This window comes from Heliconius melpomene, chromosome 1 (assembly GCF_056956725.1).
Source record: "Heliconius melpomene rosina isolate 202511_hmr_F chromosome 1, ASM5695672v1, whole genome shotgun sequence".
NCBI classification, from domain to species: domain Eukaryota; kingdom Metazoa; phylum Arthropoda; class Insecta; order Lepidoptera; family Nymphalidae; genus Heliconius; species Heliconius melpomene.
In genome coordinates this window covers 14,401,079-14,419,261 of record NC_140389.1, presented here as the reverse complement: position 1 = coordinate 14,419,261, position 18,183 = coordinate 14,401,079, and the positions used below count along the sequence as shown (strand labels likewise).

General features: G+C 32.6%; 1 protein-coding gene across 1 annotated transcript in view; it reads left to right on the top strand.

Moving 5' to 3' along the window:
• Wnt10 (Wnt oncogene analog 10) overlaps positions 1–16,575 on the top strand; it is a 28,179-nt gene extending 11,604 nt beyond the window's left edge. Inside the window, exons 3-6 of the mRNA XM_085189849.1 lie at positions 4,009–4,295; positions 13,949–14,080; positions 14,431–14,552; positions 14,735–16,575. Coding sequence (XP_085045975.1) covers positions 4,009–4,295; positions 13,949–14,080; positions 14,431–14,552; positions 14,735–14,969 — 776 coding nt within the window. The 3' untranslated portion in view covers positions 14,970–16,575. The remainder of the gene's footprint in view (positions 1–4,008; positions 4,296–13,948; positions 14,081–14,430; positions 14,553–14,734) is intronic.
• The last annotated feature ends 1,608 nt before the right edge of the window (positions 16,576–18,183 follow it).

Sequence of the window (18,183 nt, the reverse complement as noted above, 5' to 3'; positions counted from 1 at the left end):
AATTATGGGAATTGTCATTGTAATACAAGAGATTGGATAGCTAGGTATAAGCGATTAGTCATGCAGTGCTTCTCTTGGAGGCCAACTTAAATTTTAAAATTTCTTTATATTATAGCTCTTTGGGTGATAAAAAAAACTTATTTATATGTAGACATGGGTGACGTATGTGCAATTCGAACTTGAGACTCTACTGTCAGTCACGCTAGTCAGAACTATTACTAAATAAAAGTTTATTATAAACGTTTAATTATATTACCATTTATAGATAAAACATATAAAAATCATAAACATATTTTCCTACCGTCTATTAAGAAACCGTTTTCACAGTTAGGTTTTTACCACAGATAAAATACACAGCATATATCGATCCCAACTCGATGTTTATAACTCGGAATCATCAAAATCGATCAACAGAGCGTGCTATAAATCCTTACATATCTGTTCTATCGCGTCTCCACGCATCGACAAATATAAATTTGTCACTGGTCACTGGAAAAAGCTGGGCAAGTTTATAAATAAACAATAATACAACCCTATTTGGTTTGTACACCGTAACATTCGAATGTCGATTTCGATGATAGCGCAGCCCGTTTATACGATACGATCTGTCAAAATCAAAAGGCCGCTTCACGCTGTATCCCGCGCACAGCAGGGTACACAGAGGGAATCTAGTGTTAAGACACTCTGTTCCCCCACTTTCTGCCGAATTCTGGAGGCATGGCGTGTTGAGCGACAGAACTCAACGCCGCGCTTTGCCTCGACACCAGAGCGAAGAAATGGAAATATAAACGTAAATAAATATTTCACTTCCTCGAGTGGGGATCGAACCCACAACGCTCGCGTTGCAGTCACACCCTTGTCCCTTTTCTCCACGACGCCCTCTACGAAGTGTCAAATAATCATTAATTTTTCTTCGTTTTTGTATGTAGATAAAAAAATGAGGTCTGTGTTCTTCTCATACGAAAATAAATAGCGGACTTACGACACCTCTTATGTAGAACGTATACCCAGTTTCTCTAAATTTTATGTAAAATTGTGAAGTAGTCAGTATGTTTACCTAGTACTTACTCTGTTTTGTATTTTCAGTCTAAATAATAATCAGAAGTCGTAGGTGCGTTGTCTAATCAGGTCTTGGAAATACCCATATTCCTCTGAGTGGGTTTAAACTACAACTAAGCTTATAGGTACATATATATATTTAAGGTAGGAGATACCCTCTGAATTATCTTTTTTGTTATTAAACAATTAATAATATATTTTAAAAATAAATAAAATATCTTTTAATCTGTGTGTTTTAAATATTGCTAAATATTATTTATATTCTATTTATATCTATTAAACAAACAAATGGAATTGTACCTAAAAAGTTACAATAAAAATAAAATTTAAACGACGAAAGTAACATGTAAAGGGGCTTTCCATCATAAGATTGTATTAATTCACCTGACGAACGATCAACTCGCTGAGATAATGGCTGATTTATAATGATTATCATATTATTATACGTGATTCATCCTAAACCACGGCTGCCCGCTTTTTGTGCAGTTTGACGACCTAGAACCGAGACGGATATATATTTGACTTTTATAAATTTTCATGCTTACCCCATAGTATGCGATAAAAAGCTAAGAATAAAAAATATATAGTATATGTGAACTCAAATATAGTATTTTGTGGATTCTGCAGAAAGTGCAGTGACAGTGCAGTTTTGGATATTTCGCCTCTTTCAGATATATATGTACATTGCTGGTTGAGAGACGCGGCCAGCCGTCACGCTTTGGCTCTGTACATATTAGATGCGATTATCCATACCTATATTATTAATTCGAAAGTAACTCTGTCTGTCTGTCTGTCTGTCTTTTATGCAATCGGGGCCAAACCGCTAATTTAATTGTGATAAAATACTCATATAGAGATATTTGAGGGTCTCGGGATGAACATAGGATATTTTTTTTCTCATATTGGTAATATTATCGATATATACTAATATATTAAAATACTTATTAATTTGATATGCAATTTATTCTGCCATGTTAATAACAACCGTCGCTAAGCGACCGTTGCTAAGCAACGATTTGCAAAGAATGTTATTGTTAGAAAACGTCACCCAAAATGAGCTTGTTTAACGCATCTCTCTATTGAAAACTGCAAATAAAATCTTAAATATATTTAATAAATATTCGTATAGTTTAAGCGGGCTTAGCCGCGTTCGGGTCCACTAGTAATAAATATATCCCTGAAATGCCGCCTTCATTTAGGGACATCACAAATAATCATGGTGTCGTTGGTGATTTTTTTTCTCGGTCTTCGATCATTTTTTTTAAGTTACTAAAACATATTCTTTCATAATAGTAAACGTTTTCTTAACAAATATACTTTAAGTCGAGTTAAAAGCTAAAAATAAAATAGTAATTATTTCAATAAGCCGTATCTCCTTCTCAATTAGGCTCTGCACCCACTAATCTCTACAGATAACGCAGCAATATTAACCACTTGCCATAATCGATTCTTATTCGATTCGTCGAGTTAAAAGATAGTGTTGGGAGTGTATCGTGAGAAATGCGTTTAATTTATTGTATACTAATGGCCCGCCGCGGCTTCGCTCTAGATAGGTAAAGTGTACAGCAGAACGGTATTTAAACATCCTTACATTTTTTATAGAGACCATAGCAGCGATAGAGAAACCTAACATGTTTTAAATAAAATACATTTATGCCACTCTTTTATAATGAAAATACTATAGGTAATAAAATCGATTAGGGGTTTGAATCCAAAATAGATATCAACATTAATGTATTTATAAACATAGATAAAAAGGTAAATTAGAGTATTACTTTACTAGAATCGATTTTTAACTGTTAAATTATTTCGCAAAACGAGTTGATCATTACATATCTTGAGATACTATTTTATCATTTGTGCGAGTTTAATAATATAATCTGTATATTCATTAATATTTCACCATAAAACATTTAAATACACATTAAAATAGTAACAACTCAGAGTTCCAACATTCAACACCCAATCTAAATGCCAACATATAATTAAAGATGAGTGTACCTACTCCTACAGTATATCGAGACATTAATTAATCTTCCTATAGGTGGCTGCGTAATTACAACCCAATAATTGCCTATTGAAGGTATAGCTTTTAAAATCGCATCGATGCCATTGATTCTCTACATTCTCTACATACAAAGAAATAGCAAACGTAGCGAGTTATTAACGAGTTTAAAACGTATACAATTAGCCATCGTCGTCCTTTGGAATCGAATGCAAATTGTTATCTTTATGGGTAAAAGATTACATTGTTCGAGAGCAATACGTTATCTCAGTATCTCCAATTCTATTTAATTTATTGCAATAAAATAGATAAATGGGTATCGCGACGTCCGCGTTCCGGGACGGGGCAGGCCGGTGAACTATAACAGATGCATTACGCAGATAACTTACTGGCCATCGGCCATTGCTTTTTCGTATTTATTAATTTTATTTATTTTATGTACATGTTAAACTATAAACATATAGCGCTAGCGCTAGATTTGTTATTTTTTGTCGAAGGTATAAGATACATTTCCTTATTGTACCCCTAATAAAGAATAAAGTATATTTCTATTTATCATAATACTTTTTTTTAATAAAATAGTTTGTTTTAATATTGCTAAAATAGGAATCTTTTATGACGTTACTTTTGCATATTTGAGTTAGTCCAAAAGGTGTCGAAATTTAACTTGAACTAATATTATTTTTGTCACAGCATATGAACGTGCTTCACCTGTTCCCGTCCCGTCGCATAGATTCTCTAGACTTGCTTATATCATAATAATTTTTGGACATTCTTTTTATACTCTGCATAACCTATGAATATTCCATTGTCAAACACGCAACATATCAACTAGATCAATAAATATCCCATCCAGATCCAGATTACCATGGCATTCATGAAAAATGAATACTTAAATACTCAAATTACATAATTATAAAAACTGATTTATATCCATTTCACAGGTTTTCGAGAATCAGCATTCCTATACGCTCTATCAGCAGCTGGGGTAGCCCACGCCGTAGCCCGCGCTTGCGCCCAAGGCCGCATCCTCTCCTGCGGCTGCGACCCCCTCGGGTACCGCGCCTCACATGACAAAGGGCGGGCCAGGGCGAACAAGTGGGAATGGAGTGGATGCTCCCACAACTTAGCCTATGGCATTGACTTCTCTAAGAAACTTTTGGACGTCCGAGAGCAAGTTAACGATTTGCAGTCGAAGATAAATGTTCATAACAATGTTGCTGGGAGATCAGTAAGTTTTAATTTTATTATGTTTTACTCTTTATTTTTCTAGTTCCTTTTTTAATATTTTTGGTATATTTAATCAATATATTTACTTAAAATTCAGTAGGTACATAAAATACGTTTTTATTTATTAAGCTGTAGCAAAGATTAATTCTCCCTTCTCCGTTTTCCGCCCGCCCACTTAAATACATTGCGTACTGGTAAAATTAAAACCCAACATTATGTCCTACTAAATTAATGAAAAAAATAAATAGAAGTGTAAATCCACACGGCTGAAATTGAACTCGTTAACATCATGAGAAATCAAACATTTTCCAATTGCGTTATGAGCACTTATAAAGTAAATTATTGGTTATTATTTGTGCGCGTGTACTTGTATCTATTAATTAAGATAATTGTCCTTACGTCTCAAGCTTCGTCTTTGATATCATATTCACCCTCGATGATCAAACTAAAGATATTCAGTGGTGCGTCTAATAAAGAAATTGAAGAGCCATCACCTCAAGAGATGTCATTTGACTCTTTGTTGATCCCATTGTTTCTACAAAAGATTTAGTTAAATTATCGCCTTCTTATAGATCAAAGAATATAATATTTGTTGTTTATAAAATGTAAATATAATATAAATTAGCATATTATGAGGCAGTCTGATTGTAATAGCAACAGTTATGAGTTCGATTCCACTCAGGGGTGTGAATTATTATCGTTTCCCCTTTCGTAATTAGCCAAAAGCCCAATATCTCAACAATTGGGTGGTGCATGAGTAACGGAGTGTCTGCTGCCTACCCTGCTATATCCGGGGGGATAGTGTCAAGGTAAAAAAATATTAAAAAGAATAGATGCTTTTAGGTTCATATTTAAGCTCAACAATAAATTCAGTATAAGCTGATAATAATTAGAAATCATGTTTTATCTTATCATTTTAAGCTCAAAATATTCCTTTTCCATTTCTTCGCTGTGGTGTCGAGGCAAAGCGCGGCGTTGAGTTCTGCTACTAAACAGACAACAGCAGAAAGTGGGGAGCGGAGTGTCTTAACGCTAGTTTCCCTCTACCTACCCTGTTGTATGCGGGAAAGCTGATTTGATTTTTAATCTCAAAACCATGATATACAATTATTAGCCAACCAACTCAAAAATCCAAATTCACCTACATAAATATTTTAATGATTACATACATAAATCATACATATCCCATATGCCATACACCAGTAAAGGTGTCTTAAATACCCTGGGGGGATGGAGAAATGACTTACAATACATTCAGTTTAGGATCAACGGTAAATGGGCGTGGCGTTGTAATGACCTCAGTGGGTGGTCCGATGCATCGCTATAGTTAAAACATAATATAAACAGAAAATAACTTTAGATTTCGTAACGTGACTGGCTTTTGTTAAAATTAACGTTTTTTTTTAAACTTTTTTTTTAATAATTAATATGTTATATCAATGTTTCTCGTCATGGTGGATGCTACTTTCTATTTAGTTACGGATTTGAGTTTTCTATTATACGAATAGAATTAGATTGTTTAATTAAAGTATGTAAATTTATTAAGAAAATCAGATATCTTTATTTCTCTCGACTGATATCAGATATACCTCTAATTTGGCAACGGAGCATGAAATAGTGGAAGCAGAGAAATTTGTAAAATACACTGTAACTACTAAAAAGATATCGATTAGATGGAGTTAACTTCTTTGTCCATGTAAAAGTATAATAATCATTAAGTAACATACAGAATACAGAATATATGTCTCTCTCTTGCGGGATGCGTGAAAAATGCGTGAAATTGATTTTTGAGAAAAGTCTGAGCAAATCAACTAACTTTCCAGTTCACTCTAAACAGTTCGCTCGTTTAACTTACTTCATTTCGACATTCACAATCAGTTCGAAAATCTTATAAATCCTCACATTATGTACGGAACCTTTAAAAATAAACGCTTTAGCATACTTTAAATTTATCAACGCAGAAATATTCACAATCCAAGTAAAACAAAACAACTCGTTTTATGGACAATTAAATTAATCTGCAACAATAAATATAGATATGGAGGAGCCATATTATGACAGCGGCGATGCCGTCACATAAATATGTCACGCACTGATTTGTTATTGTCAGCTTACTCATCTAACGGTGGGTCGTCGTGGACGGCATCAGGCAGCTAAGCCAAAATACTTGCTCTACCCTACCGGATTACTTCTAATAATTTAATAGGTATTCTTATAATAAACATGTCGTTGCGACAAGATGACAACCAAATGCTGCTTTTAGTGCCCGAATCAAGCGACTTTCACCTTAAGCTTTAAGCTTTAAAGACCTTCTTTCAGTGAAACGGTGATATTAATATAACAACGAGCTTTGTACGTCTGTCCGTAACAAAATCTGACATTAAACCCGCATACCACGTATTTGGATTTACCAATGAATACAATATCATTAATATTAGAGGTGGTTTTTTATAATACAAACACGACTAGTACAAATTGTTTGATTTGTAATTCGTTTATAGTGGTTAATTATATAGTCCGGTCGGGTGCCTAATTTATATTGATGTTTGCCCACCGGCGATTAGTGACATTTATAACTCTGTAATTAGGCTGTTTCTACACTGTAGTTTGATTTAGATAATAACACCTGCTAAATATGGTTTAAGAACAGTATAATATTAATTAATAATACATTTAAAATTTAAATATATACGAGTACAATATTATAGCTGTAAATAAGTATTTTTATTTGTTTTGTTTTCCGAAATCCGGAGGTATTGCTTGCTAAATGACGAACCTCAAAACATTAAGTATTTAACTTCCTGGACGGGCAATCAAACCACCAACCATAGCCCAAGCATTAACGCAGTACCACCATGACCTCTTATTTCTCGACCTATAAACGTTAATACACTAATTTATTAGATTATACACTTTTTATTATCTATAATATAATAAATTAATTTATTACTGTTCTATTTAATATTTAAAACAGTAATTTATTAGATAAATATTATATAACAACATATTTAAGGATTAATAAAAGATATCTATTAATAACATATTATTTTACAACTTCCATCGTATTTCACTTCTAAGTCTAATGCGTATTTTATTTTGACGTTTTACGAGCATCTTGTAATCGGTATGAAGTCAAGACAAAATAGTCGAAAATTAATGATTGCTTACAATGTTGCCTTAACACGTTTATATTACGCTCTAATACTTTAGAATATTGTTGATATATTATTAATTATATGTATCTGTCTACCTACATATTTGAGGCCACTTTTGGCACAGAGGCTCAAAGTGTGGCCGTAAAATCGACTGGTTGTGGGTTCGATCCCCACTCGAGGAAATGAAATATTTATTTTGTTTATAAAATTAATTTGTATTTGGCGTTTCTTTTTTTTTTCATACCTAAATGGTACTTTTCTCAATTGATCTTTGTCGTATTATTCTGGTAAATTTGTTTTCAATAAACCAAAAAAGAAAACAGTCTTAAGAAAAACTAGAAAATCTAAACAATTACTTTAATAGCTTGCACCTATTATAAAACTGAAGTCTTGTATGGTTTTGCCTGATAAACTAAGTTAAGAAAATATTTAACTAATGGCCCACGAACATCTAATGCCGAAGACTTTTCGTAGTAAATTCTTATCAAATTTACTGCAATTCAATCTGCAGATTTTGATATATTAAATACCTATAATATATTAAAATAAATAAAAAATAATTAAAGTAAGTACATACAATATCTTAATCCACATGTTACATTTTCTCATAACCTATCCCATATGACCGAACTCCAAGCATATTCCAATACATAATATATATGGGAACATAAGCTAGCTCACCTACCGGCAACATTGCGCAATAATCATTATAAAATCATTACATAGAGATGCTCTACCAATCTAAGATGGGTATCTTGGCCGGTGGTCCTGGACCCCACTTGAGTATTGTTCCACCGGCGGCTGGATCTGGCTGTGGCACGTAATTAACAGCCTCCCAGTGAGATTTGTTAGACACGCTCGCTTATAATAACCCTCGATGATATTTTTATTAATGTCAAAATAAAATCCACCGAAATTACAATGGTTGGTTTTTGGTGTGGCGGATTGGGATTGGGTCGATTTTTTTTAATATTTTAATTTCGTTTTTATGTTATTGAATTTCGTATAAATATAATATGTAAGTAAAAGTCTAAGAATATCGAAATATTCTTTATAAATTAAGTCATTTCACAAGCTCTTTTGAATCATCAAGGTACAATAGTTAAAAATATCTGCCCCATAAATTATTTATGGATAATTTTCACTAATAAAGGAATAGTAAATCGCTTTGTTTCATCAAGCCTTATAACAAACTGTAAATCATAAATTATTATTCAACTGGTAGCTCATAGATATTTGTATATACTGCCACAATAATGTTTAAGCTTCAGCATCAGCGAGTCATAGAATCTTCAATTAAATTAGAAATAATTTTATTTAAATCATCAACTTCATTAATTTTAAATCTCCTATAATTTGGATTATACAAACCAAAAATATCTATCTAAGTTATTATCTATATATATGTATTTTAAAAGTACAAAAATGTTACTATATATATTAAAATAAGTGGACAACAGTGTGAGAGGCGGCAAGGAACCCTTCATCGGTTCTATAAAAGACCTCAACCCACACAAGAAATTAGGTATCACATTAGAGAGCCAAGGTGATAATTATATTACAAAAAACAACCGATGTATTCATATTTATGTTATGTAAAAAGTTAACCCATTGCGTATTGATTTCTTTTATTCCTTTTTAATTCATGCAATCTTTATAAGACACATTTATTCATATTCAAATACTAATTGTTTATTTTATATATGTTTTTAGCTTCATTCAAACATTCGGTAAAAACTGACTGTAAAATTTTTAGAAGTGATAACATAGAGTTAGAATAAAGAAGAACGTGTGGATTGGGCACGTCGAGAGAATTAGTGATGAAATAATGGCAAATATGATTTATGAATGAAAATGAGAGGTCTTCGGGCGTGAGACCTCGATTAACCTTCGAAAACACAGTACTGATGAAACTGAAGGAAGGTCACGTAAAAAGCATGAAGATCCCCAGGAGCATATGAAAAAGTTGATAGCAGTAAAGAGGCGAAAGAGGAGACTGCAGCGTTTGGTAGTATAAAGATCATTCCTAAGAAAGATCCTATAGCAAAAGGGAATACTCTCTTATAAGATATATACAACTTTGCCTGTATTATAAGACACCTGAAAGCAAACACGTATATCCTGAAAATAAAGTTATCCTTATAATTTTGTTAAATATGTATGTGTAAAATACATATTTTTTTCATTTTCATCATGAACCTACACTCACCACGTAACGTAAAACAATCGTCTACCACAACACAAAATCTTTCTCCCGTAAATATTATAAATTAAGCCTTAAATTAGCAAATATATTGATTTCTAGTTTATTATCTGTAGTCATTCGTTCGTAACATAATTGGCCTCGAAACAAATTTTCTATGACTTCGGTAATGCGATATAGGTGACAATTACATGTCTCAAACCGTTAGCGTGACAATGCACGTTCACGTAACGACTGACACGCTGTAATAAATGGATCTTATGTAGGAGTAAGTAAGTTGTTCCTATTTAGATAATATAATAAGCCTACCTTAGTATGTTTCTTCTGCACGTACGCGTATCCCCAACCGTTTTTTTTTAAAGTTTTTTTTTAAATTTAGTTACTGAATGCCATGAAAGAGAAGATTTCGCACAGTGGCACACCTGACTGACTGTAAGAACGATGGTTGTGGGTTCAATTTCTACTTGAGGGAATGAATAACGAGCCTAATGTTAACATGAAAAAGCATGAAATTTGAAAAGAAATATGATTACTGATTCTTTTCTCTATTTCTCGATAATTTTTCTTTATTCATTGAATGTTAAGATGAAAATCCACAATGAAAAGAATGCTCTCTATACAAAAAACTAGGGAAATATATTAAACTAAAAACATTTCCCCGATTTCATATCCCAGCCATAACAGCAATTCTGTTGACAGTATATGTTTTTTTTTTTATATCTTCAGGTCAATATCCTCATCTTTAATCATTTTTTGATTATTTTATCAAATAAAAAATATAAAGCCGCGGTCATTCATTAAATTGTACTCAAAAAAAAATATTATAAAATTACAATGTTATGTACGTCGTGTGCGGTTTTACCGATAGCTAGGTAATATAATTCGTTCGGATTAGCTACGGCCATCTTAAACCTATTAGCGTTAGTCACTCGTTAATCGTCCAGCAGTTTAGCTTGTGATTCACATACTACTACACTTTTAAAATATATTATTTTTCAAAAAGATAAAGGAAAAGATGATGAAACAATATTTAAAAGATAAATCAGTTTCACATAGTATAGGCAGAGGGAACCTAGCTCTAAGACACAACCTTCCCCATTCCCGATTTTCAGTAGTGGAAGTCAAGGCCGCGCTTTGCTTCAACATCTGGTGTTGAAGCAAAGCACGGAAAAATGAAAAAATAAATTTAAAGAAACATTTCATTTGCTCGAGTGGGGATCGAACTTACAGTCAGTTGTGTTCATGGTCATACACTTGTAACTCTACGCTATGGCTAGAAAAGAATCAAATAAATAAGAGAAGATATTAAATTAATTATCGCTAGTTTCTTTACAAGAATTTTAACATAGAGTACCTGTTTATTGTCTATCAATCGATATTTTCATGACTTTCAATATAAGGTAGGTACCTAATAGTAGATGTCTTTTCTGTTTCCGTTTTTTTGCTTCCCGCTGTAACCACATACCTACATATAGCAAGGCAGGGGAAACCTAGTGTTAAGATTTCCATTTCACTTTATACCCTAAATCTCGGGACATTCTATATTAAGTGGCTGAATTGGGTTTCGCCTCACTTCATCTTTATCACGCTTTATCCAAGTATGAAGGAATGAAATAAGTATATTAATAATTTATAATATTTTTTTTATTCCCCCGAATGGAAATCAAACTCCAACCGTCACGTTTACAGTTATAAACTGTTCCGCTGCACCATAACGGCCTCACGTACTTTTGTAACTTAAATACATATGGCTAAAATACATGCAAAATAAATCTCAAAAATCCATATATAAAACAAAAAAATCTCATAATCCATTAAGTTATCACAAATAACACTTTCATAGCAAAACTTCACACCTATGTAACTATAAAATGGGTTTAAGGATATAAATAATGAGAAATTTATGATAATGCTAACCTCTAGACAAAGTCACCTCTGCCATGTTATTTATAAACTCACATCAAACAAAATTACATACTAGAAATCGTTTTAATTAGGGCTATTGTATTTAATGATAGGTTGGCCTCAACCATTATTTGTGTAGTTTTTGCTACTGCTGTGAAAATGATTATTTTTTAATGACTCACGTCTCTTCTTCACTAATGAACGTTCTCTATAAGTGCTGGCGAGTGTTTGTGGTTATTAGCACGTAATATCTTAAACATGTTATATTGACATTTTAATAAATGATTTTCATTTCTTCGTTCTGGCATCAAGGGTTATGAGAGCTTTAACACCAGGTTCCCTCTGCCTACCCTGCTGTGTGCGGGATACAGCGTGAAGCTGACTTTTGATTTTTTTTTCTCAATATCGTAATCAATTATAAGTACTTTAAGTACCTAATAAATATTTATATTAAATAATTTATCGCATCATCGAACTTAAAACGAGGTGTCTGAGAACAGAAGTGTAGGTGGCCGACTTGAGGAGTTGATGATGAAAATAAGCACTTATACTGAAGTGTGGTTCATAATTAATAATATATTAAACTAAGATTACACGAATACATGACGCGATAGTTTATAGATGTAAATTCCTTAAAAGGTAAACAATATTTTAGATTTAGTTAAGAATATAAAAAGCAATGCCTCCTACATAGACGGTAAATAAAGAAAGTAAGTTCCAGGTTAATTTTCTATTCTATCTGGCGACAGAAAAATTAAAAAAATCGAGATGCTGAGCAATAACGCCTAAATTCTATACATAATTTTGAAAATGGTCAGGACAGTAGAAGCATAAATTTTACACCCTACTGCTAATAGTAGTATTTAAATATATTATTATGGGTAAATAAAGGATGATAATTATAGGCCGTCGTGGCGCAGCGGCACAAGGTTGTGACTGTTGCGGGTTCGATCCTCACTCGATGAAGTGAAAAATTATTTAGGTTTATATTTCCATTTCTTCGCTCTGGTATCGGGGCAAAGCGCGGCGTTGAGTTCTGCCAATCAATACACAATGCCTCCAGAATTCGGCAGAAAGTGAGAAACGGAGTATCTTAACACTAGGTTCCCTTTGCCTACCTTGCTGTGTGCGGGATACAGCGTGAAGCTGATGATTACAGGCAAATCGAAGATTTTATTGTTTAAGGTCTTCGATGCTTTGTTTGTAAGTTTCTACGCAATTATTTTAGTTCATAATCTGTCTTATAAATAAATATCAACATTTACTTAAATTTGTTTAAATACATCATTAGGAGAGATATTTCCGGTAAGAATGAAATGAATAAACATTAAAAGGTATAAAAACTATTATTACTTTCCCTTTGATAAATAATCAAAATTAAAAAACGAAACCACAAATACAATTACACAACACAACAAATGAATAACATAATATCAACAGATCTCGACAGTTATTACTGAAGTTTGGTCTCGATTTGAAATTAAAGTGTTATAGATAGCGCCATTATTAAGCTATCGAGGGCCCGACCGCAGCTCCGGGGCCCATATTAGTCCGCCGTATTTCACGAAGCGCCCGTCGAGGTGAGAACATAATAAGCGGTTGAGGCCATTTTTAATATTCCGGCTTCATTACGACGTATTACAAACGTCTTGGGTGGCGAATTCTATCGCGGACGCTCTTAATACCAGGTTATTAGGGCCCCCAGGATCGGGAGGCGGTCCACACCAGGTACCGGTACCAATTTATTTGAATTTTTACTCCAACTCAATTTGGGAAATTGTTCCGCCGGCGGCGATCGCGAAATTAAGACGTCAGAGTGATTGCGGCGAGGCGTTTAATTATTTAAATGTTATGAACTAGTGGGTGGCTTAATCGCGTGATGGTGGCACGCAAGGGAATGACGAGTGCTGGTCGGATTTATCATTTTGGACGCCTTTTTCGCTTTTTCGCCTTTTTCGCTCGAATTTTTGGGTTGGTATGTTAATATAGTATTGGATATTGAACGGCGCAAATATAGGTCTTTTTTGTTTTTTGAATAAAAATATTAAAGTATTTTTATTTGATTGACCAAGAAATGAATGTGGTTTATCTCAATTAAATTATGTTTTAATAAATTCGACTTTTCATTTTTAGACGCCGTAGTGGCGCAGTGGCAAGGGGCACAGTCACTGTAACGCGACGATAGGGGGTTCGATCCCCACTCAGAGAAATCAATTAGGTGCTATTAAGCAATTAATTGCAAAAGCCGGCCGTTCCGCCACTCAGCACGCAATGCCTCAAAAAAAACGACGGAAAATGGGGAACGGAGTGTCTTAACACTAGGTTTCCTCTCCCTGTTGTGCGCCGGATACAGCGTAAAGCTATTTAATATTTTTATTTATTTATTTTTAGATTCTCTCGTCACACATGGAGGTCCGATGCAAGTGTCACGGCTTGTCAGGCAGCTGTCAACTGCGAACGTGCTGGCGAGCCACACCCGACTTCAGAGTAGTGGCTTCTAGTATTAAACGACAATACCGCAAGGTATTTATAATTGGTTTTGTATTTATTTGATTATTATTTTTTAAATAAAAATATTACTTCTGTATAATTAGCATAGGTTCCGTCAAATATCTCGTATTTCTCATATAGTACAGGAAGAGAAAAAATAGATTTAGTATTTTATAGATGCCTGATAAAGATCGAAGAAATAAAAATATTTTAAATGTAAAAATAATCTTCTTTAAAAATGTGTAAAAATGTGCTACGATAGTGCCCTAGGCGTAGCTTTATTAGTAAAGGATAATATTTATTTAAACCTCAAAAATTCACAAATTTTCAACAATTTTCTAAATATTTTTTTTCCAACATTGAATTTGACCCTTGTGATTTAGGCACTCATCGTAGCACAAGAGGAGTTAAACAACGACCCATCCGTTTTACGAGGTCGACCACGGGGCAGGAGGAGGAGCCGCGCTCGACCAGCCCCAAAATCTAGCCTTCTCTTTTTTGAAAGGTGAGTATTGTTTTTTAAAAAATATTTATTATTCTATTATACTTATTAAAAATTGTACAAAAATATTAGTAGTTTAACATTTAATTGATTTTTTATTGTTTGAGGTATTTGAAGTTTTCAGGTACCTATCTACCTAATCTACCTAAATTTATATAAAGTTTTATTTATTCTCCTATTACCAGATCACCAAGTTTTTGCGAAGTTGACCCTAAAATGGACTCCGCGGGTACAACGGGCCGCGTGTGTCGTATCGGAAGGACTTCTCGTACTGGATCCTGTGACCTCCTTTGTTGCGGACGAGGTCACGCCCTCATCAGAAAGTCCAGTATTAAGCCTTGCAATTGCACCTTTCATTGGTGCTGTAGAGTCGATTGTCAGAAATGTCAAGATGATAAATGGGTTGCCATTTGCAAATAATGAGTAGTTATTGCATATCTTTTGCTATCAAATATTATAATTTATTATCAAAATAGTTAGTGTATACATGTTTTAGAAAGTAACATATCTAAATTTACAATCGTATAAATATTTTTTTCCTGAATTCACATCAATTTTTATTGCAGAAACGTCTTTTAGCAGTGTTTTATTTTATTTTAATCACTACAAATCTGTTACACGATGTGTGTTAGGACTTTTATTATAGATAAAATTAATTAATCTTGTAATCTTCTGACCAGACTTGCCAAAAGACAGACATAGTAGCGGCCATATTAGCGAATTATATATTAATCGGTATTTTGTACTTAGTAGATATGTAGCTTGTAGTTGTATATTTATTTATCAGATGTAGCACAAAAGACAATGTATTCGTTTTTTTAACTGTATAGTTGAATGATATAAAGTATTACAACTAAATTCGTAACATTCTCATATACTGAATCTACTAAGATTTATTTATAATATTAGTCCCAATGGAAGACAGCTCTTGGATCTTTACACTAGTATCTAATAATTATAAGTCAACAAAAAAAATAGAACTGGTAATATAGTTTCAGAACGATTAAAAAATCATAATTTATATTAGCTCATTAAAAGTTCAGTTTTAATAGTAATTGTAATATTTTACTGTAAAAAAAACCCACATATAAATAATAAATATATTATTATTATATTCCAAGTAGATAGATGTAAGCCTGAAGTATTATTATTCTAAAGTAAATGTTACGATTATAGATTAACATAGATAGATCATAAAAATATAGACGTTATAGCAATTATATTATTAATAAAATAATATAATACAAGTAAGGACTGTCAGTATTATAATATTTTTAAATTAGAAAAGTTATCATTTATAAACTTTTTTACAAGAAATCTGACTGAATACGTATTGAAATGGAAATATGAATTTTAAAAAGTATTTTCATTGATTATTATTGTGTTAGCCTAAGCTATAAATATAAATATTAAAAATCTTACGCTTAAAGATATTAAGTATATAATCATCGAAATATCGGCTATGTCAAAATAATCACATAATCTACCCTAAGGTAACGCAACTTAAACCAGAAAAGTTCAAAAAGAGTACTTAGACGCCTATATGACTTCTAAATTACAGACTTTTTTCATTGATAAATAATAATACATTGTAAAAAATATAAAGGAACTCATTTTCATTATTTTTCTCTCTAGCCATATTATAAGATAGAGAAAGATATATATATATACTAGAGATATAGATGATTGAAAATATTCTGTAGCATTTGTCTTTAGCTAATATTCAACATTCCTAATATTGTAAATATACTAATATTATTAATTATTTCCACTTTTTAAATAAACCACATTCCCATTTAAGTGATATTATTATTTATTTAGTATTTATTAATGATAGTATTGTAACATTTTTATAGACGTATTAAAACAATCAGAAATAAGTTATGTTTTATTTAACAACACTTAGTTACTTTTAGCTCTTGTAAAAACCACATTAAAATCCTTTTCGTTGGAAGTGAACTATGTAAAAATAAACAAAGTTAAAATTCACAAAAAAAAATCTAAAAAATGCACAACAGCTTTTATTTTTTTTACTTTTGCCTGGGTAAATGCAATAATTACATTAATTATTTAACTTTAATGATAATTAAAACGGTAGCTAATTACATTTTAATTAATCCCGCAGCGGATAAGAAGCCATATTAGGTAAATAAAACTTTTTCCTGATGTACTTACGTAATACAGAGAGCGTGGTTTATTTTGTTGTGTAACACGTGACCAACTCTGCTGTATTTATTGTTACTTTACTAAAGGTTTTTTTAGCTTTACGTATACTGTAAACCTAAAAAAAGCTTTTAGCCTGCACATAGCAAGGTAGGCAGAAAAAATCTGGGAACGTAGTGTTGAGACACTTCCTTTTCTTACTTCTAAACGAATCCTGGAGGCATTGCGTGTTGAGTGGCGGAACTATATGCCGCGTTATCAGAGCGAGAAAATAAAAATATTAAATACTTTTTTCCCCCGAATGCGAATAGAACCCACAAACGTGGTTTTAAACGTTGCACTCCTGCATTACGACTTGCCTCAACTAAAGCTTATTCTGTCTCTATAACATTTATATTCACACTATAGGATTATTCTAATCGATTAGATGTGCTTGTTATAAACCTAACACAGTAGAATTATAATTTACACATACACAAGTATATGACTGTAAACAAGACGGACCGTGGATTGGTGGATGGTCGATTCCCACTCGGGGAAATGAAATATTTACTATTTTGATTATTTACAGCGAAGCGCGACATTGAGTCCCGCTACTCAACGCGCAACACCTACAGAAATCGCTTGAAAATAGGGAATCAAAGTATCTTAATGGAAACTGAGCGTGCCAGTTTCCCTTTGCCTACTCTTCTATGTGCGGTGAGAAATAGCCGCCTTTAAATAAATGTTTCACCATTTTAGCTTTTTTATTAACGGGTTAAATATTTTGACATGTCTTACCCCCGCCGCGATGACACGTACATCACTGAATAATAAATACTTTATAAAGTACTTAAATTTTATATTGTATAAATCTGCGAATTTACTTACGAAATACTTAAATAACTATAATTTATTAGCAACATCCTGTTAGCATTTACTCTACTCTACTCTTGCCATTACACTAACTCTTTGGTCCAATCTGTATGGTAATTAATATGGCTTTTTATAACTAGAACATCTGTAGGAAAAATTAGATTCTTACATAATAAAGATAGCTAAATCAAATATCGCTTGTACAATATAGTACTTAATTACTAATAGATATAATATATGAAACACCTACATTTAATAATTCCATACCATACATATTTACTTTTCGTAAATTACAATTTTATACTTTTTACATCAAAGTTTTCAATCAATAACAAGTTCGTCACTTTCAAAAAAACATACTTAAATTCAATAAACAGATAAACAAACAAATAGCTATAAATATACAAAAAATGATCTCCAAATCGTGTAAAGACATTTTTAACAATACAGACATCCAGATTGGGGCTCCAGTGTAACATTATTGACAGGTTTACGCTACACAAGACAACTCGAGTGGCAAACTCTCTGCATTGTGTTGAAGCCCTCTCAGCCCTTTCATGCTTGATGGAGTGTTTTCCTATGACCGATCGATTTTAAGATTAAGAAGGATCACTTG